Source organism: Tasmannia lanceolata, unplaced genomic scaffold (assembly GCF_043159265.1).
Source record: "Tasmannia lanceolata isolate RefF3 unplaced genomic scaffold, GAP_Taslan_0.1 ptg000023l, whole genome shotgun sequence".
Taxonomy (NCBI): Eukaryota; Viridiplantae; Streptophyta; class Magnoliopsida; order Canellales; family Winteraceae; genus Tasmannia; species Tasmannia lanceolata.
In genome coordinates, this window is record NW_027518700.1 from 4,027,252 (window position 1) to 4,053,988 (window position 26,737).

Below are 26,737 nucleotides of genomic sequence, written 5' to 3' on the forward strand. Positions count from 1 at the left end.
TTATAATGTGATTTGACGTGAAAAGTGGACAACTTTATCGCTTTTTGACGTCAAATCATGTTATAAGGGGGGCGCATACATAATGTAGGGGGGATATCATCTCCCTTTTACAAATCCTGATTATAAAAGCCATGTATCCTAAGTAGGGGTGGCAATCCAACCGAAACTGAATCGATACCGAACCGAAACAGAACCGAAAATTCGGTTTCGGTCTGGTAAAACCAAACCGATTCAAATTTCGGTTTGGTTCAAATTTCAAACCGAACCGTTGCTCCCGATTTCCAATGATTATGAGTAAGGAGTGGCGAAATTGGCCGAACCGAACCGAACCGAACCGAAAATTCAAATTTCGGTTCAGTAGAACCAAACCAATTCAAATTTGAGTTTGGGGTCAAACCGAACCGAAACCGAACCGTTGCCACCCCTAATCCTAACTCCAAAGGGCATCTAACTACTGTTATTTTACCTAAGTGTGGATCCCACAAAACCTGCCATGAAAGTAGAGTCTCAACTCTCAACACTTAAGTCTCTATCTCCTCGGGCCCCACCTCATTCCTGTCCATTCAATAAAACCGGGAAAAAAACAAAATACCCACAAAAAGCAAAGCTGAAAAAAGAAATCAACAACAAAAAAAAGAGATAAAATAGGAAAAGAAGATTAAAAAAAGGAAAGAAAAAACAGAAGGCTTATCCAGTAAGGAGTGATGCACGCCGTTCAAAAAACGGTTTTCTCCACGCCCTCTTCGTCACACACTCTCCAATGCCGTTCCAAAAACCTCCTCAATATCCGCAAACAAAAAATTATCCAATGAAATTAAGAAAAAAAAAAAGAAACAGTAAAAATTAAAATTAAAAAAAGGGTTTTATTTGCAAAAGAAGGCTTGTACTTTGTTTTATTTGTAAAAACAGTCTTCTAATTTCACAAGTTGCAAATAGATTCATCATATTTGACTGACCAAATTACCCACGGTATTTTTATTTATTTTTTTTTTTTTTTGGGAGATGATATTTTCACCCCGCCACGCCCCTGATAACCTGATTTGATGTGAAAAGTGGGCAACTTTATGTCAAATCACGTTATAAGGGGGTGTGCAAGTACTCCTGATAACCTGATTTGATGTGAAAAGTGGGCAACTTTATGTCAAATCACGTTATAAGGGAGTGTGCAAGTACTGCAGGAGGTGAAAATATCATCACCCATTTTTTTTTACTCGGAAAAGACCAAAATATGATTATATATGAAGAAAAATGAAAATTACCAAAATAACCATGATCCCCCATATGTTTTTATAGGATGGGTCCCACCAACTTTACTCAAACACATGCATCGATTGGGGCCTACCAGTTTGCCTCATGTTTTGATGGGGTAGGTCCCACGATCTCTGCCCGAGTCCGGGTATAAGGTAAGAGAAGGAGCTACATATAGCATGTGGGTGGCCATAGCCCCTAAAGATTTGCAAAATCCCAATGTTAGAAGGAGTCTCCTTGGAATTTTTCAACCAAAATTCCAGAAAGTTAGTAAGCAGGCTCCCCAATGACCAATGCAGGCAAAGTGTAAATTAGTTCCTCCACTCTGTAAGGTGGTCTCACCATTTTACACCACATGTTTTGCTGGGATGAGCCCTAATTTTCACACCAATGCATTGGATGGGCCAAAAATGCTAGCAAATATATTTATAGAAATGATATTCCCACATCCTTAATTTAAAACATATCATTGACTATCATGGGTATTTTGGTCTTTTTACAAGGTAATGTTTGTCTTTTATCATATAAGGCCTTAAAAAAAAAATCTACTAAGAAATTCTATTTGTTTTCGAAAATAAAACAAAGTATAAGACTAATTTTGCAAAAGGGAAATGTTATCAGCACTACTGTATTTTGATGAGGGCACTACTCACTTTATTAAAAGTACGATATGGCCAGCACCAGAGGATGATCCAAACCATCCATTAGATGGGCCACAGCCTAAATAGGTTGGTTGTGCCCCAAAAATCATTTCCATAGGTTGATCCTAACCCTATAATCTGAATGTTAGAAGGTTGATCCTAACCCTATAATCTGAATGTTAGAAGGTTGATCCTAACACTCTATAGATCGGAGGGTTAGGATCAACCTATGGAAATGATTTTTTGGAGCACAACCTATTTAGGCTGTGGCCCATCTAATGGACGGTTTGGATCATCCCATACTTTTAATAAAGTGAGGAGTGTCCTCATCAAAATACAGTAGTGCTGATAACATTTCCCTAAAGCAAAGGATAAGACTTCTTTTGCAAAAAAAACGAATCCAATGGTTGATTCGGACACGAAAGCGCGTCTAAAATACGCCCTTATACCTATCTCGAATATGCCACGTATGTTACAGCAGTGAAAATAGAGTTATCTCTTTTCTCTCTCTTCCTCATCCTTCTAACGCTCTCTGTATATATAAATAAGAACATAAGCGAGGGTTTGAGAGTCCATACAAAACCCTCTCGTTCTCTTTGGTGATTTCTGCATTAAAAATTTACCATGAGAGGGGCGATTTTATCCGATCTCTTGACGGAGATCTTGATTCCGATCGCCGCATTTATAGGTATAGTCTTTTCTCTGATCCAATGGTTTATTGTCTCTCGTGTTAAAGTCTCGCCGGAGCCGGAGAATCGTTCGTCGGAGAAGAACAAGAAGAACGGATATTCGGATTATCTGATTGAAGAAGAGGAAGGTTTAAACGATCATAACATCGTTGTTAAATGTGCTGAAATTCAGAATGCTATATCTGAAGGTCTGTTTTTCTTCAGATCTAAAGCTTTTTTTTTTCTTTTGTTAGATCTAGATCTAGCGGTGTTTCTTTTGCTAGATCTAGTCATTTTTTTCTTTCTTTCTGGATCTTGTTTTGTCTCTGTATGGTGAGAAGGTTGAGGTTTTGAGTTGCTGGCTACTGTTTCAGCCTTTTACTTAGTTTAGTAGTCTCTTTTTTTCTCAGTATTTTTTATCTTGTATGTGTTAGTTAATGCGTTTGTGTGATTTTTATCATTTTTTTTCTACATCTATGGATTTGATGTGCATTGGAGAGAAATCAGCTATATAGTTAGGGTTTTATTTAGGAGCTAATAGTTAGCGTTTTGATGTTTCTGGTTTTTGAGACTTTTTATGACTGATCTGGAATGAAGAGCTCTGAGAGATTGAGAAATTCTACGTGGAGTTAACATAGCTGATAAAAATAACTTTTTTACTTGTGGAAAATCTGCAGTATTTTGTGCGTGCTTGTTGCATTTGTGTAGCGGTAAAATTCATATTTTTTTATTTTTCAGCGCTTTATAGTTATAACAGAGCAGTTAAGAATTGCTTTTTACTTGTGGAAAAAAAATCTGTGGTCGTTTCGTTCTTGTTGCATTTGTGTAGAGGTGGAAAATCTATATTTTTTCGATGTCATGTTTTTTTTTTTTTTTTTTCAGCACTTTTTAGTTATAACAGAGCAGTTAAGAATTGCTTTTTACTTGTGGAAAAATCTGTGGTATTTCATTCTTGTGCATCTGTGTAGCTATGAAAACCCATATTTTTTTTTTATTTTTTTTTCAGCGCTTTGGAGTTAGCATTGGTAGTATTGCAATTAAGTTTTCTGTAGTAAGATCACAACAATATTAATATTATTATTGTTTCTATCACTGCTTCCTTAATTGCAATTTCGAATTACTTCAAGTATAACATCCAAAAAATTGGGATTGAGCCCCTAGCTCAATGGTAAAGGCTTTGGCCTTCCACCCTGAGGTCAGGGGTTCGATCCCAGCTTACCTATTAAAAAAAAAAAAACGTCCGAAAAATTATTGATATTAGGATTTTTTTTTTCCCGTCACCATCATCAAGATTTGTTTGGTTATTTATTTAACCACGTTTTTTTTTTCTTTTTAAACATAAAAACCATATTTTCTATTTACCATTAAAAAAACATATTTTCTATTTGTTCCATCTTGTTTGAGTGGTTCTAATATTATGTTGTGGTCATTATATATTATTTGTGGATAATAGGGTAGTGGTGATTCTAAAATATAATTCCTGTGTTCAATAGTTCATTGCACATTTGGCTGCAGATTTCATGATTGTGGCTACTAATCAATATATGGATATGTAAGTTGTGATCATAGTTTTAAATTTCGTCCGACAAAATTTCGGTCTTCACGAATTTGGGATTTCCCAAATTTCGGCCAAAATTACGAGAAATTCAATATTTTTTTTTAAATAATATTTTTACGAAATTTTGGTAATTTCAGCCGAAAATGATTAATTTTTTCTTTTTTTAAACCGGATTTTGGCTGAAATTTTAGTTTCAGCCAAGGCAGAAACCGGGACTGAAATTTAAATCCATGGCTGTGATCGCTGTGTGTGTTCTCTGAAGTCTGATCTCTGGCATGTATGGATGCAAACAGGAGCAACTTCTTTCCTTTTTACGGAATATCAGTATGTTGGGGTTTTCATGATTGCTTTTGCGGTCCTGATTTTCGTCTTCCTCGGCTCTGTGGAGGGCTTTAGCACAAAGAGCCAGCCCTGCACATATAACAAGGACAAGATGTGCAAGCCCGCGCTTGCTACTGCCATTTTCAGCACTGTATCATTCTTACTCGGTGCAATCACCTCCATTGTTTCTGGTTTCCTTGGGATGAAAATTGCGACATATGCAAACGCCAGAACTACTCTAGAGGCGAGGAAGGGTGTTGGGAAGGCTTTTATCACTGCCTTCAGATCTGGTGCTGTTATGGGCTTCCTGCTTTCCGCGAATGGCCTCTTGGTGCTTTACATTGCCATCAACCTCTTCAAGGTGTACTATGGTGATGATTGGGAAGGGCTTTTTGAGGCCATTACCGGTTATGGACTAGGTGGGTCTTCCATGGCTCTCTTTGGCAGAGTTGGGGGAGGCATCTATACAAAAGCCGCAGATGTTGGTGCAGATCTTGTGGGTAAGGTTGAGAGGAACATTCCTGAGGATGACCCAAGGAACCCTGCTGTAAGAAACTCCATTCTTCTCTAAAACCTCTAGTTGCTGAGCTTCCTTTGTATGATGCGTTTGAATTGTTCCATTTCTACCTCTTAAAGAAAAAGCTATTCTTTTGCATTTTTAGGTGATTGCTGACAATGTCGGTGATAACGTTGGGGATATTGCTGGGATGGGATCCGATCTTTTTGGATCATATGCAGAATCTTCTTGCGCTGCCCTTGTCGTTGCCTCTATCTCTTCCTTTGGAATCAACCATGAATTCACTTCTATGTGTTATCCCCTTCTCATTAGCTCCATGGGTATCATTGTTTGTTTGATCACTACACTTTTTGCCACCGATTTCTTTGAAATCAAGGCAGTGAACGAAATCGAGCCAGCATTGAAGAAGCAGCTCATCATCTCCACTGTTCTAATGACTATTGGGATTGCGATTGTTAGTTGGATTGCCCTCCCATCATCCTTCACAATCTTCAATTTTGGAGTACAGAAGGAAGTGAAGAACTGGTAAACCTTCTATAAATGTTTCTGTTCATTCATGTCTGTTGTTAGCATCTAATCTTTGAGTTGGATATGCCAGGGAGCTGTTCTTTTGTGTTGCCATTGGTTTATGGGCTGGGCTGGTTATTGGGTTTGTAACTGAATATTACACGAGCAATGCATACAGGTAGCTATTTAAAGGTTTGCTATTCGCTTGGCATATTCATTCATAGGGCTTTATGTTACAACAATAATTCCTTTTTTGCAGCCCCGTGCAGGATGTGGCTGATTCATGCCGGACTGGAGCTGCTACCAATGTCATATTTGGGCTTGCTTTGGGATACAAATCTGTCATTATTCCCATTTTTGCTATTGCAGTTAGCATTTTTGTGAGTTTTAGCCTTGCTGCCATGTATGGTATTGCAGTAGCTGCCCTTGGAATGTTGAGCACAATTGCTACTGGTCTAGCCATTGATGCTTATGGCCCCATCAGTGACAATGCCGGAGGCATTGCAGAGATGGCTGGCATGAGCCACAGGATCCGTGAGAGAACGGATGCCCTTGATGCCGCAGGAAACACTACCGCCGCAATTGGAAAGGTATTATATAATGCTAGAAGTAGTTCCCTTCAATCTATTTTAGTAATGTTGGTGCCACATGGCTTTAGTGATCTTTGTTCTATTTTTTATTCCTGTGCCTTTTGGTGCTCATCAATGTTCCTGCCAATTGTTAGATTATCTGATTTACAATGTTAGAGATTATAAATTTAGGTTTTGGCATTGTTTTGCTTTCCTACACATACATTTGGTTGTGAAATATGAGGGTCTCACCTTTTGAGAAGAAAGGTGAACCCTAGATTTTAGTCAATTTTGTTCTTTCTGGGTGGAATTACAGGAATGTTCTGTACGGTAAGGAAATCGGAACATACCAGCCTGTGTTGTGGTCAATTCCCGTTATTCTGGACTGTTTCGATCATATGGTTATTCTATTTGTTCCGGTCAATACTTATTTTGTGATTTTTTTTTATATTTTTACACCATTTTCCTAGCAAAGTTATATGCCCTTATTCAATTGAAAACCATCTCCAATCAAATGTGGGGGTTTAACAATAACAAAAATTCTTTATTAAAAAAAAAAAAACAAAAACTCTCTTTATATGGATCATATAGGTGGTACTTAAATTATGTTGATTTTATATTATATATTAACAAATTGTAGCTTTAGTAAAATATGGAATTTTGTTTTGCCTCAGTTTTTTCTTTGGCCTATCTTTTTATATTTGCTATTCCAAAAAGAAAAAAAAAAACTACTTAAAATTGTTTTCGCTTCCAAAATGGATCACTTAAGTGGGTGGAACAAACACTCGAGACATTTCATTCCTGAAGAAAGCTGAATGCACATCTGAACGAATTTGACCACTAAGCCATACAGGTGCCCATCAGCTCCTCATTTGACCTTCCAAATTTGAGGAATGCCCTGTTTTTCCGGAAAGATATCCATATCCATGAGACGCACCTGGTTCTTTTTTAAAGCAGTGGTGGCTTCACCCTTTAAATCGTGGCAAATATTGATTTAAGCTCAGCATATTCTCACGTATATATGCTTATGCGCTGCATGTGTGTATTGAATTAACACAATAATGTTGTGCAAAATCATTAGAAGTAACACGGTTATTGTTCGTCTCATGTTTTTTTATTAGTTGTACACTGTTCTAACATCTATAAAAAGATTTTTGCTCTGGATTATCTTGAACATATCTCTCTCTTGCTTTTCGTCCCTTCTTCCCAAGCATAACTGGCTTTCTGCTTGATTCATCTTCTAGGGCTTTGCCATCGGGTCAGCAGCCCTAGTGTCTTTGGCACTTTTTGGTGCCTTTGTGAGTCGTGCGGCAATCTCGACAGTAGATGTTCTGACCCCGAAAGTCTTTATCGGGTTGATTGTGGGTGCCATGCTTCCTTACTGGTTTTCAGCCATGACCATGAAGAGTGTGGGCAGTGCTGCCCTGAAAATGGTGGAGGAGGTTCGCAGGCAATTCAACACAATACCAGGTCTAATGGAGGGCCATGCTAAACCTGACTATGCTACCTGTGTCAAGATCTCCACTGATGCCTCCCTCAAAGAAATGATCCCACCTGGTGCCCTGGTCATGCTCACACCCCTCATTGTTGGGTCCTTCTTTGGCGTGGAAACACTTTCTGGTGTCCTAGCAGGATCCCTTGTTTCTGGGGTACAGGTAATTTGCAATACTCTTCTCTCCACAACAACATATTATGCAATCCTGTCCTGTTATTTTGTTTTTGGAAACTCTAGGACTGAATGTCTCAATTTTCTGGCTTGGATCAACAGATTGCAATCTCTGCATCCAACACTGGTGGTGCATGGGATAATGCCAAGAAGTATATTGAGGTAACATTTTACATTTCTTCTTCCTTTTTTTTTTCTGTCAAATCCTTCTTAAATATCTCTCTTTCTTTTTGAAAGATCCTGAATTCATTGAAACCCAAAGTTTGTTTTCTTGAAGTATAAATGATTAAATAACTGCAACTCCAACAGCTTAAGCTTTTGGAGTAATTGGTTGTTTCACATGGTATTGGAGCGATTACGTCACAATGGGTCCTGAGTTCAAAACCCAACAACTCCTTGATATAAAAAAACCCAAAAAAGGGGCCACACGTGAGGGGTAGTGTTCAAGTATAAATGCTTAAATAACACCAACTCTAACAGCTTAAGCTTTTGGAGGAATTGGTTCGTTTCACATGTTACATGTTGCAGGCAAAGGATGAGGTATCACAACATCTATACATCAGAAACTACACAAAATTTCAATTCCACCCTACATCTAACCCACTCTATTGACTACTACAACATCTCCTCTCATCACCTAAACACTTGCTCAGGCTCTATTTTTTTGCATAAATCTCTGATTTCTGATTTCACGCCTGCTAATTTCCATAGACCAGCAGCTTTGTTTAAATCTCTTTCTACTTGGGTCACATTGTCTGAGAACATTTCATTTTCAGTAGATTTATTCATTTATCTATAAAAACACCCTTGTCTAGATTACATTTGCACTTATTCTTGATGTTACATCTACCTCTAGCAAGCACTCCATTTACTTCTATGATGAAGCTTGTTTATTTTATGATGATTTGGTAATGTGGCTGATGGCTGATGCTTCCAAACTATGGTCACAGGCCGGTGCTTCGGAGCATGCTAGGACTCTCGGTCCAAAAGGATCTGACCCGCACAAGGCAGCAGTTATCGGTGACACCATCGGAGACCCACTCAAGGACACCTCTGGGCCTTCACTTAACATTCTAATCAAGCTCATGGCTGTGGAGTCACTCGTGTTTGCTCCTTTCTTCGCCAGGCACGGAGGCATTCTCTTCAAGATTTTCTGAAATGAGAAGAAAGAAGACAGTAGTTGTGCACATCTTCTCTTCCTTTTTTCCTTCCCTTCCCCGCATTTTCTTCTCTCATTTTAGTTATCCTGCCCTAATTATAGTGTCATTTGCTCAAGTGCCCCTATGTCGCTTAGCTTGACATGGGCAAGGCAGAATTTTACCTTTTTGATACATGGTCTTTCTACTTGTGAAAGAGTAGCGGGCGTTTCCTAAAGAACGGTTGGGCTCTAATTTCTGTAATGCCATTGGTTTCTTTTGAAATAGAGAGAGACCCTCGTGAGATAGATACGTATCCATTTTATCTTCTGTTTATTTTTTCGTTCTCCTTGTGGTGGAAGAGAGAGATGGGTATGATATGATACTCTGCATCAAAGGTCTAATAGGGTAATCTGCGAGGGCTTAAAACCCTCATGCTCCATTGGTAAGAGTGCTCACTAGTGATTTCATGTGTTCTTTTGTTCTTTTTATATGCCTAAAAAGAAGAATCTTGTTGAGGGGTGCTCTGAATGCCATTGTTGAGGAAGAAAACGAACTCCCAAAGGAGTTTAAAACTTTGAGGTGCATTCTAAACAGCACCAATGAAGCCAAGATGCCTTGTGTAGTGCTTGGTTGAGTAGAGAGAATCAATTCACTGTTGGATTCCATAACATGGTAATATGAAGTGAATACTTGGTAGGGGCCATTGTTAGACAAGAGCAAGCCATGACTAGACAGAAACAATAAACCACAAAAATCAATGAAAATCTACACCAACAGATTGCTTTTATGCAAGAGCAGCAACAATTTGGTGACAACAGTGGCGGACTGGCCAACAATTTGAGTCTACATCGACTCAACTGACGATGTTTGCACCATGACCAGTCGAGCCACAGGGATGATTGGTTTTGCAAGCTCCTATCATGATCAGTTTCAATGGAAATTTCGGTGAGAATCTTATAATTTAATTTTGGTTTCGGTTTTAAATTTCGATCCCTGCCGAAATCCGAACTTTATGTATTTCGGCTGAAATTTAAAACCATGATTATGAGGATGGAGAATGTGGTTAACTTAATACAGGAATTTGCCTGTCAGAATTACCTTTGGCTGATAGCCAAACTGAGTAATAGGAAACTGGCATGACTTTTGCCTTGTATATTAGCCTGCCACCCAATACTTTAGTGCATAGCCTGAGGTATCCATGGTTGATATATCACCAAATTGGGAAAAAAAAAAAAGGAGATAAGAAGATTTTATATGGGGTGTGGCCCTACAGTCCACTTTTTTCTTTTTTCAAAAAAGTACTGTATGGCTCACTCCATAGGATGATCCAAACCGTCCATCTGTCATCTATAGATTTTCTACTATGTGCAGTCTCTCTATGGATCAGAGGGTTAGGTTCATCGTATGGAAATGATTTGTTTTTTTATGTACAAACTGTTGTGCCCAACAAATGGGGGGTGTGGATCATCCTATGGAGTGGGCCGTACAGTACTATTAGAGAAAAAAAAAAAAAAAAAAGGAGCCACACCATATAAAAAAGAGAAAAGTGTTCATGCGCTGCAGCGCAGGGATGTTATTTGCGCTTAAGTGGTTTATACCACCTCCCATTGGTTCGTTTAGCGGGTCCACCTTTGCAGGCCAGAAAAAGCGACCAATGGGAGGCGTTATAAACCACTACGCTGCAGCGTAGAAACACTTTCCTCTATGAAAAATGTATAGTTGTAACATTAATAGAAAAGTTTTTAGTTGCTTAAAGGTGGCTAGAAGATTAGTAGTAGAATTGAAAGGGAAGTAAACAAGCGTGAAAGATTGGAAGAAGAATAGTGAAAGATTAGTAAGTAGTGTTTGGTTGTAAGGCAATCCTCGAGAAAATTAGTAGAAGATGTAGGGGTGTCATTATCAAAATAGAGAGGGGAAGAGAGAAAAGAGAATAAGACAAAAGTTTTCTCTTCTGCCACCCAACCGTAGTCAAATTTGAGGAGAAGATTAACATTCCCACCACGTATGCATTTCTGATATCCTTACTTTAAGCAACCAAACAGGGCTTCCGAGAACAGCCACACTGGTTCACTTCTAATGCAACAGCCTTTAAATAAGGAAACGAGTGCCACTACTAAAATAAGGAACTAGAGATATATTTCCCTGTGTCACCACAGAAAAACCAGAGAAAGAGGATGGGAACTTTACTGAGGCACTCGTGGCCGTTCTTCTCATTACCATTTTCTTTCACAAGCAAAAGGCTTCAACTTCAAAGAAATCTCTACTTCAGAACAAGAAAACCCTCTAAGCCTTCTTTCAGAAATCTCTGCTCCAATTCTCTCCAATCCCAACCTCCTAATAACAATAACACCAATGGTAAAACACCCATTGCAGAGTTTCAAATCTTCAACACAATGACAAAACGAAAGGAGATTTTTATCCCTAAAGTCCCTGGAAAAGTAGGCATGTATGTTTGTGGTGTCACAGCTTATGATCTTAGCCATATCGGACACGCTCGTGTTTATGTCGCATTTGATGTTCTATACAGGTCTGTGATTCCTCTCTTTACCCTTTTTAGGGTTTCATTCAATTTGGGTGTTTTGTCCCAAAGATCGTTACCTGTTTGTTCATTGTACTGACTGAATTGGTGGTCTGTTATATAGGGTTTCTTTTTTGTTTTTTATTGAGATTAGATTGTGTGAATTGATGCTTATTATCAAATGAAAATTGCAATTTTGCATATGCGTGGTTTTAAATTTCGAGCAAAATTTTAGGATTTCTTTCTAAATTTTGATCGAACTATGCCAAATATGCAACTTTTCAGATAAAAAAATCTAGCCCACTTGCAGAAAAGAGAAGAGCAACGAGACACCTTTAAGATATTTATAAAAAAGCAACAAAAAAAGAAAAAGAAAAAACAGTGGTAAAGAATCTTACCTGAATTTCAGGTGTGATTTAGTACCAAAATGTTTCTTTTACTTTACGAGATTTCGGCCGAAATTTCGTACCCAAAATTTAAAACCTTGTGCATAACTTTCTGTTAGGCTGTTACCCACTTGTAGATAAGCCAGTTCCGTAATCGATTAGCATGTAATTCGCAGTGTCCTCGAGTACATACAGTTTTCTTGTTGTAGTTTTGGATAGAATTCTGATATAATTAGCTTTGCCCTAGTTGTTGTTTATGCATTTTTAGGTTTCCACAAATCAAAATTTGTTGAAATGGCTCTTGAACCTCTCATGATTTTGGGAGGATAGATTTGTTTTATGGGATTTGGTAGGGGTGCAACTCGGGTCGGGTTGGGTCGGGTTGAGGCCAACCTGACCCAACCTGAGGAGCCCATTTTTCCAACCCAACCCGACCCAACCCGATTTGATATTTCTTCAACCCGACCCAACCTGATTTCACCATTTGTTTGATTTCTCCATTTTATTATTGTATTTCCATCTCATCCTAGTCATTAGATGTTCCCCAACAAGAGGGTTAATTAGGACAACTTTCACCAAGTTTTTTATTTCTTTCTAGATTTGAGTTATACAATGACAAAACAAACATAGAAGTAAAGATTTTATACATATCGGAATTGGAAATCGGGTTTCGGGTTGGGTCGGGTTGCCCGACACCCCAACCCGATTTCCAATTCGGGTTGATTTTTTCCAACCCAACCCAACCCAACCCGATTTAAAAAAAAACTTAACCCGACCCAACCCAAATTCGGGTTCAACCCGTCAGGTTCGGGTTGAACCCGACCCAAGTTGCACCCCTAGGATTTGGGATCTGTGTTGGTAACCTCTTTTTGTCCTCAACTTACATCAGCTATGTGTTCCATCAATCAAAATGCAAGTTCAGATTTTGGTTTAAGTACAACTGTATTAGGTTCTTATTTTAGAAAGTGTTTCTATATTGAAATAGAAATGGTGAGCATTTCATCCAGTTTCATATCTTAGTACAAGAAATCAATTGAACTTCGAGGGGAGAGTTTCCTTCTAGTGCAATCAGTAATGATTGCTTGTGGAACTCTGATTGAAAGAATTTAATCGGTGACCATAGTTTGAACGGCTATTTACCTCATTGTGTCCCCTAGACAATTGATGCTTTGTTGATTTATTTACTTTTTTTTTGGCTGGGGGTAGTGAATGAGCTAAAATGTAAAAAGAAAAAAGAAAAAGAAAGAGAGAGAAAGAGAGCAACTAGGTAAAGTCAAACTGCACTAGTTTGAGGCTATAGGAAAACAAGATGCATTCCTTATGTTTATCTCAAAATAGTTTAAATTGTAAGGTTACTCCAAGTTTTCTTTGGAGACATTTAAAATATCAAAACCTACCATGAGCTTTGATGACGGAAAAGATTCTTCATTTTTCTATTTGTCGGCGTTCAACTAAACCCCATAATCCATAAATGTGTATGTGCTCCCTAGCTTGAAAAAAGCTTAAGAACCATCTTGAAAACTCCTATTATTATACTCGTTGCATTCACAAATTTCACACAATGCACTTAACTAAGATAAGAACACTACTAAGATTGTATAGCTCACCCCCTCAGTACCTAAGCACTCAAAGTTCAAATGCACTGCCATCAGAGCTTCTATGGGGACTCTTGAATTCCCTAGATGCCTTTCACTACAGCTAAGATGGCCATCTGAAGCTTGAAACACTCAAGAAGCATGAAAAGAAAACACCTCTCCACGTTTCTCAGGATTTTATTTATCACCTACTTGCACCCATCACATAATGCGGAGAAGTTATGTACTTCTGTTACTTCTTCTAGATTCCCCATAAGGTGGAGAGAAAAACAGTGATAGAGAGAGCACAGAAATCACTTGTACCATCAAAGGGCTGATAAGGTTTCTACTTCTCAGTGGATGTTGCTACTGGCTTCTGGGTTAAAGCCAATAAATTATTTACACATGAAGAGATAGAATGTTCTTCTCCATACATGGCATGAGTAAGACAAATCACCATCTGTCATTATTCCCAATTAATGGCTCTAAACATGTCAACTATTTTCATATGACCCAGGAGACTTCCTTTCTCTGCCCTACCTCATCTTTGTTTTGGAATTCCTAGTAATTCCTCGACTCCTCGTATACAATAGGATTTCACACTTGGCAAATCATTCAGTTTACTTCCTCATAAACGTTATAAGATGTTGCTCCAAAATGCAAATTATGGTCTTTTCCTAAGCTGTGGCATGCTCCCATTATAGGTTGGTTAGAGCAAATCACTTGGCGTGTGTACATTGCATTTGGGAGACAAATTATCTGAAGGTCTCCTTAGATCACAAACTCTGCCTTACAATCTCCTCAGGCACTTTTTTTGTGGTGAAGCATCCAAATTACCTTAGCCACCCCATTTGTTAGTACATGAGATCTATCTCCGGTTGTTATCCAATCAAAGTTCAGTTTCTGCCATAATTATTTTGAAAGCTCGAAGGCCAAACACCTTGCATAGTCATCACCATATGAATTCTACTATCTATTTTTTCTTTATTCGTGCCCATAATTCATCATGACCTTTTCCACAGCCATCACCTGCTGTAGAATTTGAAGCTTTTTTCTTTGAATGGTAACGATATATTAATCAGAAAGAAAGAAGGCATAGGCATGGGACCAAGATGATCTTTTCCACAGACAACACCTGCTGAGAAGCTAGTATTTGTGGCTTTGAAATCCATAGATGCGTGGGTATTTGGAAGTACCTTCCTATTGGAAAATTTCAGTTAGGATAAAGGAGAAGTCTGCACCATGTAACTTTCTATGCTGAATGAGATGAATTATGAAGGTTATTTTAACTGTTTCTATAAGTTTGAAGGATGAAATAAAGCAGCGTGAAAGAACAAAATTTGGTGAGCTCTGATTTGAGAAGAAACTTTTGTTGGATGTCGTAGGTAGGGTCAGTCGGCAGGTTTGAGTATTGGCTTGATAAAGGGGAAAACCATTACAAGAATTGAAATTACCAAAAATTCAGGGTGTCATACAAGAGAGGTCATCCAATCGAAGTAGAGGCGAAGGCATTACTGTTTGGACTCAAATGGTTTCACTCGCACAATTTGGGCCCTCTGATTGTTGAAGGCGATTCTTCTAATACCATTGCTTGGGCATCCAATCGAAGTGGAGTCCCTTGGAGGCTTCATGATATACTTGACGAAATCCGGGATTTGGTCCGCACCCTTTATGCCCAAATCGTGCACAGGAGGAGATCTGCTAACTCTATGACAGACGGCTTCACGAGAAATGGTGTTGATCTTCCATCCATGACAGTCAATGTTGCGTACTCTTTTGGGCTTCTGTAGTGTGTATTTTTCTCACTCCTATGTATTGTTGGCCTTCTATTGAGGTCTGACTTGTACATGACTTGGGAACATCTTGTTCCCTCTTGGGAAAGAAATTGTTAATTTTCAAAAAAACAAAAAAAACAAATGGGTATTAAGGACTGGTTGAATGACATTCTGATAGAGTGAAACATGTTTCTCTGTATCTTTCAAGAACTAATTGCAGTATGAGTAAGTGCATCTTGGTCATAATTCGTGAAACAGTTCGGTAGCTTTATTGAAACAGATATGGTTTCTATTCTTTCCCCCTTTTCTGTGTTTATTTGTTTTGGCCCAGGAAACCTTGGTTTCCACTTTCTAGGTTCTGGTCATCTCTTAGAAGTTTCAAAATCATGAAGCACGGAATTGCTTAGACCATTGTCAACTCATGATGCAATTATTAGTGCTCCTAGCCATCATGTTGAATAACTAGAAAAATTTAGCTATTGAGAATCAAATGAGTCATTATTACATTTTTGAGACCTGAAAGAACCATGCGCTTACCAACCTATGGGAAATGCAGGGTTCTAGTAGCGTTGTTTGAATTACATTATTGGTCATTTGTTGCAAATTTTTCAAGTTCGTTGTGAAGTATCTTATTATTATTCTGCTGTTCTTGTTCTGTTCAAAAAATGGTAGCTTATTGTGTACTGTTTTGTAGTAACTCAAATTGTTATGGCCTTATGTGATATTCATCTGAAATTTCTTATGGTATTTTTCATTTGATGTTGTTGAGGTGTGAATACTAACATTCTATGGTTCTAGGCAATCACTATTTGCTATGCAATTATTAACTTAGTATATGTATAGAGAGGGATGAATTGCAGTTTTTTTGGAACTAATTGGTTTGTCAATTGAATGTATTTGACAACTAGGCAGATATCTAAGGCATTTGGAATATGAAGTCTGTTATGTTCGTAACTTCACTGATGTAGATGACAAGGTGAGTAGACTGGTATTTGGCTAATATGAAGATCAGGTCTGACTATTTAACCTGTCCATGTGCTGTTTTAATTGAATGTTTTATATTGGGAAATGAATTAACAGTGAAGATAACCTCTTGTTTATAACTGTATTTGCATGCTGAAAACAACCTGCTTTTGGTATAGAATTTTATGATTTGTCTTCTGTTGGATTTGACATAACTTTTGTTAGAATTTCATTGGCCTTGACAAGCCACTTCCTTAATTTGATACTCCAAATTCTATTATATTTATGATTTCGCACTTCCATACTTTGATACACTGGTTTCCACAGTAAAGAGGACAGCCTTGTTGAATGTTGCTAATTCAGTCTTTGTTGTTAGAAAGTGTTCTATGAGTGCCTCTTTGGTTGTCATAGCCTTTTAGACATTTTTATATGGATGTTGATGTATGAAGGAGAATATTGTTGGTTATATTTTGATTTATCCATTCAATGTTGCTATTGCTTGTTTGTGATGAATCGTGTTGTAAACCTATCCTTTCCAAAAAGGGAAACAAATTTCCAAATGAAGAACCTTTCCGATATGCAGGGACGCTCATTATTTTCTTTCTAGGATAGCAATTTCCATTTTGGGTATGGCCTTATGGTTTCTTAATGGGTGGAAAAACTCAGAAAAGACTCTGCTAGGTATGGCTATGAGGATAGATCTTTTAATTGGCACTTGAGGAAATCGGAAGATGAGCAGTCAGACAAGCAGGGGCAAAATCTTAGTTATCAATGTCAAGTTGAGCTCTATCTCATATTTCAGATCTACAATATACCATTTATCTTTGAGAGATTAAGATATTATTCTAGTGAGAGATCTAGTGCAGATGGTTATGGTAATGGAGAGGTATTGTTATGGATATTGCTTAAAATTTCATAGTCGGACAAGCATTCACCCAAGGTAAAGCAAATCAACTTGGGTGTGTCAATGGGTCGATGTGGTGGATTTTTATTGACTCAGATGAGACAAAAAGTGTTTTCTATTCACTTGATAGAACAAAAATGAGTCGACTTGGATGTGACAATGATTGGGTTCTTAAACAGTGGTTTAGGATATCTTTTCATTGGATTTAGTGATGGACAACACAGATTTTTAGGTGTTAAAGTTCAACCAAAGATTTTGCCCATCTAGATATCATTAAAAATTGAAGGTCCCTCTAAATAAAACTTGAACTGCTGTGGTTCAGGTTACTTTTTTCGTTTGTAATTAAATAATGGAAATGTAAGAAAATTTGGAAAAGTTTTTGTTTTCCAAACTTAAAATTCCAGCAATCTAAACAAGGCCTAATTGAAGCTCTCTGCAACCTTAGAATTGGCTTCTCTAATTCTCGACTCATGGACCTATTTGTTCAGTCCTGATCTCAATTATATGTAAAATGATGTATCCATTTTCCATATTATATCTTTCTGCTAATAAATATATGCATCTCTCATGGCAAACAGTTCCTCATAGTTTGACTTTTGTCATGTTGACTCTGGAGCATGTATTTGGCTTGTCTAAATTTTTATCTGTGAAGTCATCAAAATATTTCCTGAATTGCTGTGCTGCATTTATCTGTCCTTAAGCTCATCTTGTCTCTGCCTTTTTTGGTTACTTTTTTGGAAGCCCTTTCTAGATACACTTAGAACCTCACTGCTTCCTTTTTCGGTTTATATTATCCTTGCTCACTAATTCTTAGTTTTTGTTAATTTGCACCAGTACCATATTTTCTGTGTTATTGTGCTGCTGAACTTGCGTACCAACTGTGTCCTTAATATATTGATGACAGGAAACCTAAGTTACCGCACTTTTGGAATTCTGCAGATTATTGCCAGAGCAAATGAATTAGGGGAGGATCCTTTAAGCTTAAGCAACAAATATTGCAATGAATTCCATTCTGATATGGCTTATCTTCATTGCCTGTCTCCTTCTGTGGAACCACGTGTATCCAATCACATGCCTCAGATCATTGATATGATTAAGCAGGTACTTTTATTTACCTATGTTGAGTTATTTAAGGAAATTTAATCTTGTGTGTCAATCTTGCCTGCCTCTGATGACCTTAAATCATACCCTGCGCATCCTATTGGTTAATCTTTAACCGAGACACAAACTGTGTTTCTTTTTTTTTCAAAGAAATGTGACGGATGATGAATATAGTAACATTCAAGAGTTCATAGTAAAAATTAGAAGGCCTTTTTGTTGCAACTTCTAGACAATTGTACATCAAATCAACACTCTCGTAGAGCTTTAATTTCATGTATTTTTTTCTTCTTGACAGATTCTTGATAATGGTTGTGCCTACAGAATTGATGGAGATGTATACTTTTCTGTAGAAAAATTCCCTGAATACGGCTGCTTATCCGGGCGGAAATTAGAAGATAATAGAGCAGGCGAGCGGGTTGCTGTGGACTCGAGGAAGCAAAATCCTGCCGATTTTGCTTTATGGAAAGTGAGTGGATAGAGAGAGAATTCTTCTCCTTTTTCATGGTCTGTTATTGCAACTCTTTCTTTTTACAAGTCTGTCACTTCTAACCAAGGACTACTTTTTCGTTTCACTACAGTCTGCGAAGGCTGGAGAGCCATTTTGGGAGAGTCCTTGGGGGCCTGGAAGGCCAGGATGGCATATCGAATGCAGTGCAATGAGTGCTGCTTATCTTGGTTACTCTTTCGATATACATGGTGGAGGAATGGATCTTGTGTTCCCCCACCATGAAAATGAGATAGCTCAGAGTTGTGCTGCATGTAGCAACAGCAATATAAGCTACTGGGTGCATAATGGGTTCGTCACTGTTGACTCGGAGAAAATGTCAAAATCGCTTGGGAATTTTTTCACAATCCGACAGGTAAATTTGGAATTTTAAGTTGTCTGAAGCATTCCTTCCGCCATCTGTGTTTCATTATTGTGAAACAACCAATTACTCTAAAAGCTTAAGCTGTTAGAGTTGGTGTTATATAATCATTTATACTTAAAACACTCCCCCTCACATGTGACCCCTCTTTTTTGGGTTTACATGTGGATTTTAATATCAAGGAGGTGTTGGGTTTTGAACCCAATAATTGTCGTGATGCAATAGCTCTATTACCATGTGAAACAACCAATTACTCCAAAAGCTTAAGCTGTTAGAGTTGATGCTCCAATAATTATCTTGTAGGAGTCAATTCCATTTTCCATAAACTTTCAACTTGGATGCCCTTGACTTCTTACCCTACTCAGGTTATGGACTTGTATCATCCACTGGCTTTGAGGCTTTTTTTGCTGAGCACACACTATAGATCCCCAATCAATTACTCAGATGCTCAGCTCGAAAGTGCATCTGACCGTGTTTTTTACATATATCAGGTATCTCAATCATCAGTCTCTCTACAAACACAGACATACATCACAGGTGGTTTGCTGAAATGTTGAGCTTTGTTCTATGATTTGCATTTTTTGCAGACTCTCCATGATTGTGAATTGATTTTGAGCCAACATAACAAAGAAATTCGGGAGGACTCAATCCCACTTGATACTCTTAACTGCATTAATAAATTCAGTAGTGAATTTGAGACTTCTATGTTAGATGATTTGCACACGCCTGTTGTTTTAGCTGCGATCTCAGAACCATTAAAAACCATCAACGATCTGCTTCACACACGAAAGGTACAGGTTGCCATCTTTGCATTGAACTTGAAATACAATTAGAAAATAAGAAGAAAAATGACATCAGCACAACCATGTTTTTATAATTGCACTAACCCATCTTGTCGTTTATTATTTAAAGAGCTGTCAAGGGTTATTACAGTTCCCAAAAGGCTCTTACAAACCAATTAAAAAGGGAAAGACAAGCTGTGTTTGTGCAATTATTAAAGAATGGTTGTGCTGATATCATTTCCCATTAAGAAAATGCCAAAACCATTTTCCGTTTTGCACATGTGATTGTTTGAATTACTTGTGCAGGGAAAGAAACAGGGGTTACGAATCGAGTCTCTTTTCGCACTGGAAAAGGAAATTAGGAGAGTTCTGAATGTTATGGGGTTGATGCCCTCAAGTTATGCTGAGGTATGGTGTGAAACAACCAATACTCCAAAAGCTTAAGCTGTTAAGAGTTGGTGTTATTAATCATTTATACTTCAACACTCCCCCTCACGCGTGGCCCCTCTTTTTTGGTTTGGCCTTACACGTGGACTTTTAATACCGACGAGTTGTGAGTTTTGAACCCAGAAGCTGTTGCTCCTGATACCATGTGAAACAACCAACAGCTCCAAAAGCTTAGCTGTTAGAGTTGATGTTATCTAATCATTTATACTTCAACATATGGGACGTTGAACTTTGCTAGAGGAAAGATACATCTATCTTCTCTTCTCAAAACAGAGTTTTCATTTTTCAACTTGAGCAGGTTTTGCAAGAGTTGAGAGAAAAGGCATTGAAGAGGTCTGGGTTGACAGAAGATCAAGTGTTGCAGAAAATTGAGGCGAGGAATTCAGCGAGAGCGAAAAAGGAGTACGAGGTATCGGATGGGATCAGGAAGGAGTTGGCTGCTGTAGGGGTTGCTCTTATGGATGGCCCTGATGGAACAATTTGGAGACCAGGTGTGCCTCTTGAACTGCAAGAGCATGTTACTACTACAACTTGAAATGACATCTCTCTCCCTCTCTCTCTCTCTCTCTCTCTCTCTCTCTCTGTATATATATATATGAATTACTAAAATAGCAACATTTATTCACTTTTAGAGCAATAGTTGCTAAGTTCAGATTCAGGAATAATTTGGCATTAAATTTCGGGGAAAGTTTGGAAAACATCTACATTACATAATAGTCTCTTTTTCTTGAAATGATTAAACCAAAGCCACTTTTATGATCGATGGCAAAAGGCAATTTTTGGGTCCCACAAGGGCCATAGACAGGAAATGTATATAAAATCAAGACCGTTGATCTTGTAGAACATCATGAGGCAAGCCATGGTGGTCTTGGTCCCATGCCAAATATAAGATGAGAGCTTGAGAAATTAGACTTTAGCCCAATCAATGGTCCTCTCCCCCTTCGCTAAGTTTTTCATGAAGATTTGCTGGTAATCCTCCACCTTCACCTTCTTGTACAACCTCGACTTCATTGTATCCACCAATTCATCAGCCGGTGAGATCTCTGTGTTTGGATCCGGTGCAAAAAACATGGCCACAGATACCCTCTCCTTTTCTGAATTTGTCACTGCACGATGCACTGGGCTTTTGAAAATTCCATTGCTCATTATCTGCAAAAATAAACACCCATGTGATTGATTTAGTAATGCGTGCTTGTTTCTCATTCTGTATTTCACCCGTCATGGGTGTAAGTGATTGGACTCGATGAATCTAACCATGGCTTGATCTTGTTCAGACAGAGAGAGATGGAATTGTAACCCAAAAATTACACCAATTATCTACTCGTAGCATCTAATAATGTGTATTTCATCACTAAACATAAAGGTTAAAACTATATAAAACAATGGTCAATATTTAATGAGAAGGAAATATATACTATGGATGTTAGGATTGCATGATTAGCATGATTTTTGGGCCATAGGAGAGATCCAATGGAAGGCCTATCAATGGACGATTCAAATCAATCAAAGGTAGGATCCAACAAGTCGCAGTGGTTACGATGAAGTCAGACCCTACCGAAGCAGTCTGCACATTCCTATGGTTTTGTCAAGACCCTACTGAAGCAGTCTGTGCATTCCTAAGGCTTTGTCAAGTTGTTTTCCCGACCTGGAAAGTGAAATGAAGTGGCGTGAGTTAGGCCACGTTTGGATACCAACAAGATTTAGATTTGGATTTAGTTGATATTTTGAACTGAATCAGATCCTTAGATTTCCAAATCACCTACAACAGTGCAACAAATTCAGATTTTCAAACCTGTTCTGAGAGACATTATTTGGAAATCAATATTTGTGGCAACTTCCTTCACCGTCGCTGCTCTTCGACGTTGCTCTGGCAGCAGTGAGACACTCCTCCCTCCCTCGCTCGCTCTCTCTCTCTCTCTCTCTCTCTCTCTCTCTCTCTCTCTCTCTCTCTCTCTCTCTCTCTTAAAACATGAAGTATCCAAAACTCAAATCTAAATCAAAATACAAATGCATGAGGTATCCAAATGGGCCCTAAGGGAATTTGATTGTCAAAAATATCAAGGAGAGTGAAGTAGGTATTATTATCAAAAGTGTTACATATTTTTCCCATCAAAACTTGGATTTTTCTACTCTACCGAGAAGGGAAGTGCAACGAGTAAAAATTGAGAGAGCATGAGATGGGTATGAAAAACATGAACAAAGAAAAAAGTTTATTATAAAGAGGGAATTGTTTTTCTTAGTTTTCCACTCTCTCTCTCTCAAGCCAGTGATAGTGGTACTATTGGCGGATGCAAGTGGGGAGACTCCCACCAGGCATTGCCAGTTTTCTTCTCATCATACAAAAATTTATAGAACCTGGTGCATCAGCAACATATGTTGAACAAGGACAGAGTTAGATTGAGGTAAGCGTCAAGGGGCATAGGTGATGGACAACACCTATAGGTGATGGACAACACCTATATGATAATTAATACTCTAATAAATTCCTTATATAAAATGCGGCCACCAGTATTATTAATTATTAGAGCTCGAATTGTACACATTTCCATCATTTTTTTATGGTTGCCAAACATATCATATGCATTAGATCATTCCTTAAAAAAGCAGAGAATTACCTCCATTTGATCGCCCAAGTTGACAAGCAGAGCATGAGGAATGGCAGGAACATTGACCCATTCGCCGTCTCTGAGTACCTCAAGACCATCGACTGCATTATCTTGCAAAATAATGGTGAATCCTCCTCCATCAGAATGAGGTGTGAGGCCGAGAACCAGATCGGGTCTTGAACAAGGTGGGTAGTAGTTAAATCTCACATACATTTTAGCTTTTTCTCCAAATCGGCTCACAAAGTAGTTCTCCTCCAAATCAAGCAATTTCGCCATGGCCTTGAGGAGAAAATCACCCACTTCCTTCATCTTCGTGGAATATTCGTGCAAGATTTCTCTGCAAAAGTGCAAAATTTTGTTATAACAAATCCATAAATTTGAGTTTGTTGTTGTTGTTTTTTCCTTTTTGATGATGGTAACAATTATTAGCACCATAAGAATGGATCACAAGTACACTTTGGGGGTAAAGACGGCCCGATATAAAAAGATCCCCTATAACCTGATTTGGCAAAATGGTCAGTCAAATCATTGGCACTTCATAGGATGATCCTAACCCTCCAATGTATATGAAGTAAAATAATGATTAAATAGCGCCATCTTAGCTTAAGCTTTTGGAGTAATTGGTTGTTTCACATGGTATCGGAATAACAAAACTCCTTGGTATTAAAAAATCACATGTAATAGCCAACCCAAAAGAGGGGCCAAATGTGCCACGTGTAGGCCAACCCTAAAAAAAGAGGGGCCACATGTGAGGGGGAGTGTTAAAGTATAAAAGAATAAATAATGCCATCTCCAATGGCTAAAGCTTTTAGAGCAATTGGTTGTTTCACACGAACCCCAGCTTTAGTAGAATTAGTGATTCGAATAGGTCCAGCAAACGAGTAGAGGATGTTTACCTAGAGAGTTCCTAAAAACACTTCCAAACTCAAAAAAAAATTAGTTTGATACTTTCTAGATTGAATTACCTGAAAGTACTAGGATTTTCCGGCCATCTATCGAGCTTCCTCTCCTCTTCCGGCGTTACTAACAGGTAAATGCGATCATTCCAGTTAAGAATCTGATCTTCTGAGTAAACAATGTCATTGCCATAGGCTTCCATGCCATCCTCATGCCCACCTATACCTATTTTTGAGCACCTCTGTTTTTCCTCCATTGGAAGGTTGAAGAAATCCCTCGCTAGTTGACCCACTTCATCTAGAAGAGAGCTCGAAATTCCATGACCTATTGCCTGAGAAAAACACCCAAACAAAGATGTGTTGAAGTATAAATGATTAAATAACACCAACTTTAACAGCTTAAGCTTTTCGAATAATTGGTTAATTGGTTGCTTCACATAGTTTCATAGCTATTGCCTCAAGGCAGGTCTTGGGTTCAAAAGTACTAGGGGTGCAACTTGGGTTTGGTCGGGTTGTAAGGTTAAAGTTCAACCGAAATTCCAAAAAACCGACCCTAGTTGCACTCCTATTTCAAAGCCCAACAACTCCTTGATATTAAAAATCCACGTGTAAGGCCAACCCAAAAGGAGGCCTCAGACATGACGAGTAAAGTACAAATGATTAAATAACACAGACTCTAGCAGCATGCTTTTAAAATAATTGATTGTTTCACAAGAGAAGCCAAAGATCTGAGAAGACAAAAATACATAATGAATAAAGCAATAACACAATCACAACATGGGCTTGAAGAAAAATTATGCCCACAAGAAGAAGCAAAACCAAAATGAGAAATCTGATCAGAAAATGAATCTTCTACTAACAGCAATTACCTACTAATTGAGTAAAAAGGAGAGTTGGATCTGACCTGAAAGAATCCCCATGTTTGAAGGGCTGTTCTTAGTCTTTCCATCTCTTTTTTCATTTCATCTTCATGTGATGAAGAGAGGAGATGGAGATCTACAACAGGAATTGGAGACGAAGGTGGAGATGTTTGGATGGGTCTTTTGCTTTCTTTCTGAACATATTGTTTTGGGAGTTCCTTAAGGTTTTTGGCTATGTCTTGAACGCGCTTTGAAGCCATTGAATTTGCAGGTGGGAGTTTCTTCTTCGTCTATGGGACTAAGTTTCTTCACTAGAATTTGCCACTATTAATTCAATTGATAAGGTCTGGTGATGACGAGAGGTGGGAGACTTTCTCTTTTGGTTTTACTACAAAAATTTAGTCAAAAAAGATGTGCTCATTCTTATCTGCTCGCCACTTAGATTAGAAATTTAAAATGCAGTCCTTTTGGGTTCGAGCCACATCTGATTTTAGGTGCACCTCTACCAAATCTAAGGCTCTTTTTGGTTGCGGGTTTTTACCTCGTTGGGTAGTAGTGTAAGTAATCATTAATCAACAAGGAGGACGGGACTAGCGTTGAATTTACCTGGAACTTGCCTCATCGAGTATGGTAAGTAGTGCTTGGTTGTCAACGTAGTAGAGTTGTTGCGGTAAGGAGTGTCATTACCACTATACAGAGGGTAGAGGGAAAGAAATCCCAGGTAGTCGCCAGGGATTTCAATGCTATAATGGCACCTAGATAAGGGGTTTTGCTGATGTGGCACCAAAATGCCATGCAAAGCCGCTAAGCCATCACCGTCTTTTGTGTAACCAAACGGAAGAGGGATGAGATAATGCCAAAATGAGGTGGCCACTCTTGATTGGTTTATTTTTTGGGTCCCACATAAATACCCACCAACACAAGAGGTTCTAGGCAGACCACCGTCAAGACCCATGCTAACTGTTGATTTTTCGGGTCCTACAAGAAAATCCTGGCTCCTCACCAACAAACCCCTCCCCCCCCCCCCCCGCGGGAAACACGAAAGAAAAAAAATTTAAAATCCTGGCTCTGCCCCTGTGATTATGGATTATGTGTTCTAGGTTTTGGGTGTTAGTTATTTGCTTATGTGTTGTGTAAGTGGGCAGTGATGTGGCACTACTTTTATTCTTGTATTTAAAAAGTGTGATTCAATTAAATGATGGATGAAGAAGATAATTTTACAGCAGATGAAACCTTTGTTTCTAGGAGAGTCGTGGCTTCTCTTGAATTGAGCCGGTAGGAGATCCGGTTGCCTCGAATAAACCACCCTTCACATCTTTTCTCTAGTTTTCTTTGTTTATTTTTGTTACGGCTTGACGGTTTGAAGGATGTATTTTTTTAATAATGGAAATACCCCTTTTTTTTGTTAAAAGTAAACATATATCTTTACTTTAGTATAGTTGACAATATTAGATAGTTGTTTGTTAACAACATTGACACAACTGTGTCTTCAAGTGATTTTTTTCCAATTTTTTTTTGTAAAATTACTAGAGATAGTACCACAAGATAAATGGCAATGATAAATTCTAAAGTCCTAGATGGGAACATGCATGTACAATTCGAGACCATTGGTCTTGTAGTACATCCCGAGGTAACCTGCACATTCTTAGTCCAAAGGGCATCCCATGCATAAGATAAAGAACTACAATCTGTAGCCCCAAATCCTTCGAGACTTTATCTGGGCGGGCTCAAAACTTGAGAAATCTCATCACCCAGTATCTTGGACCACAATCTGTAGCCCCAAATTTGAAGGCCTAGGGATCAGAAAGGTATCAGATTTGAATTTTGCTGCCCAGATCAAACAACTCTAGCACATCCTTACTAAGAGAAACTTTCCTGGGTTACCTGGTTTGATCGGAAATACATCAGAAGAAGAAGTTTATAGACTCTCCCCATGCCTGCATCCCCATCCTGGGCAACAAGGAGCATTATAAAATCTCGTGACATGGCCAGCAAGCATGTCTGCTTCATTATCATAACTCAGGCCCCTCTACAATTTTGGACAGATCCTTGGCATCCAAATGGTCCCCTCTCAGCCCAGTCTTTCACTATGACATCCTTCATTCTCCGGAAAGATACTATAGATGAAGCTAAAATTCAGGGAGGATGGGATTTGATTCAGGTGCTTCCTCATCTTCAAGAGCTTAAGCAGATCATCAATACAGGTCTTTTCACAGAAGCTGCTA

General features: G+C 38.4%; 3 protein-coding genes across 4 annotated transcripts; 2 read left to right on the forward strand and 1 right to left on the reverse strand.

Annotated features, from left to right (window-relative positions):
• The first annotated feature begins 2,444 nt into the window (after positions 1 to 2,444).
• On the forward strand, positions 2,445 to 9,139 carry LOC143856456 (pyrophosphate-energized vacuolar membrane proton pump-like). Its single transcript, XM_077366680.1, has 8 exons — positions 2,445 to 2,766; positions 4,409 to 4,983; positions 5,099 to 5,478; positions 5,552 to 5,638; positions 5,720 to 6,050; positions 7,274 to 7,684; positions 7,798 to 7,857; positions 8,646 to 9,139. The coding sequence occupies exons 1-8, from the start codon at positions 2,514 to 2,516 to the stop codon at positions 8,850 to 8,852; spliced, it is 2,304 nt and encodes a 767-aa protein (XP_077222795.1). The 5' UTR covers positions 2,445 to 2,513; the 3' UTR covers positions 8,853 to 9,139.
• Positions 9,140 to 10,872: 1,733 nt separating this feature from the next.
• SYCO ARATH (Cysteinyl-tRNA synthetase, class Ia family protein) lies at positions 10,873 to 20,883 on the forward strand. 2 transcript variants are annotated; one of them, XM_077366879.1, is made up of 9 exons: positions 10,873 to 11,361; positions 16,000 to 16,063; positions 17,894 to 18,055; positions 18,351 to 18,521; positions 18,634 to 18,915; positions 19,287 to 19,412; positions 19,509 to 19,712; positions 20,010 to 20,111; positions 20,449 to 20,883. In XM_077366879.1, exons 1-9 carry the CDS (start codon positions 11,009 to 11,011, stop codon positions 20,683 to 20,685), a joined length of 1,701 nt encoding a protein of 566 aa, XP_077222994.1. In that variant the 5' UTR covers positions 10,873 to 11,008; the 3' UTR covers positions 20,686 to 20,883. The 2 variants fall into 2 exon arrangements, with proteins under 2 accessions (XP_077222994.1, XP_077222995.1); XM_077366880.1 differs by having other exon boundaries at positions 11,222 to 11,361; positions 15,996 to 16,063.
• LOC143856617 (protein LATERAL BRANCHING OXIDOREDUCTASE 1-like) lies at positions 20,805 to 24,901 on the reverse strand. Its single transcript, XM_077366887.1, has 4 exons — positions 24,557 to 24,901; positions 23,722 to 23,984; positions 22,766 to 23,093; positions 20,805 to 21,299 (listed from the first exon to the last, which is right to left on the reverse strand). The coding sequence occupies exons 1-4, from the start codon at positions 24,770 to 24,772 to the stop codon at positions 21,057 to 21,059; spliced, it is 1,050 nt and encodes a 349-aa protein (XP_077223002.1). The 5' UTR covers positions 24,773 to 24,901; the 3' UTR covers positions 20,805 to 21,056.
• Between the last annotated feature and the right edge of the window lie 1,836 nt (positions 24,902 to 26,737).

Excerpts from the sequence above, each read along its gene's own strand:
- LOC143856456 (XM_077366680.1), top strand. The coding sequence starts at position 2,514 with ATGAGAGGGGCGATTTTATCCGATCTCTTGACGGAGATCTTGATTCCG. Across the intron at positions 5,639-5,719 it reads TACACGAGCAATGCATACAG|CCCCGTGCAGGATGTGGCTG; the intron begins GTAGCTATTTAA and ends CCTTTTTTGCAG. Across the intron at positions 6,051-7,273 it reads CTACCGCCGCAATTGGAAAG|GGCTTTGCCATCGGGTCAGC; the intron begins GTATTATATAAT and ends TTCATCTTCTAG.
- LOC143856617 (XM_077366887.1), bottom strand. The coding sequence starts at position 24,772 with ATGGCTTCAAAGCGCGTTCAAGACATAGCCAAAAACCTTAAGGAACTC. Across the intron at positions 23,985-24,556 it reads AAACATGGGGATTCTTTCAG|GCAATAGGTCATGGAATTTC; the intron begins GTCAGATCCAAC and ends TGTTTTTCTCAG. Across the intron at positions 23,094-23,721 it reads GAAAATCCTAGTACTTTCAG|AGAAATCTTGCACGAATATT; the intron begins GTAATTCAATCT and ends GCACTTTTGCAG.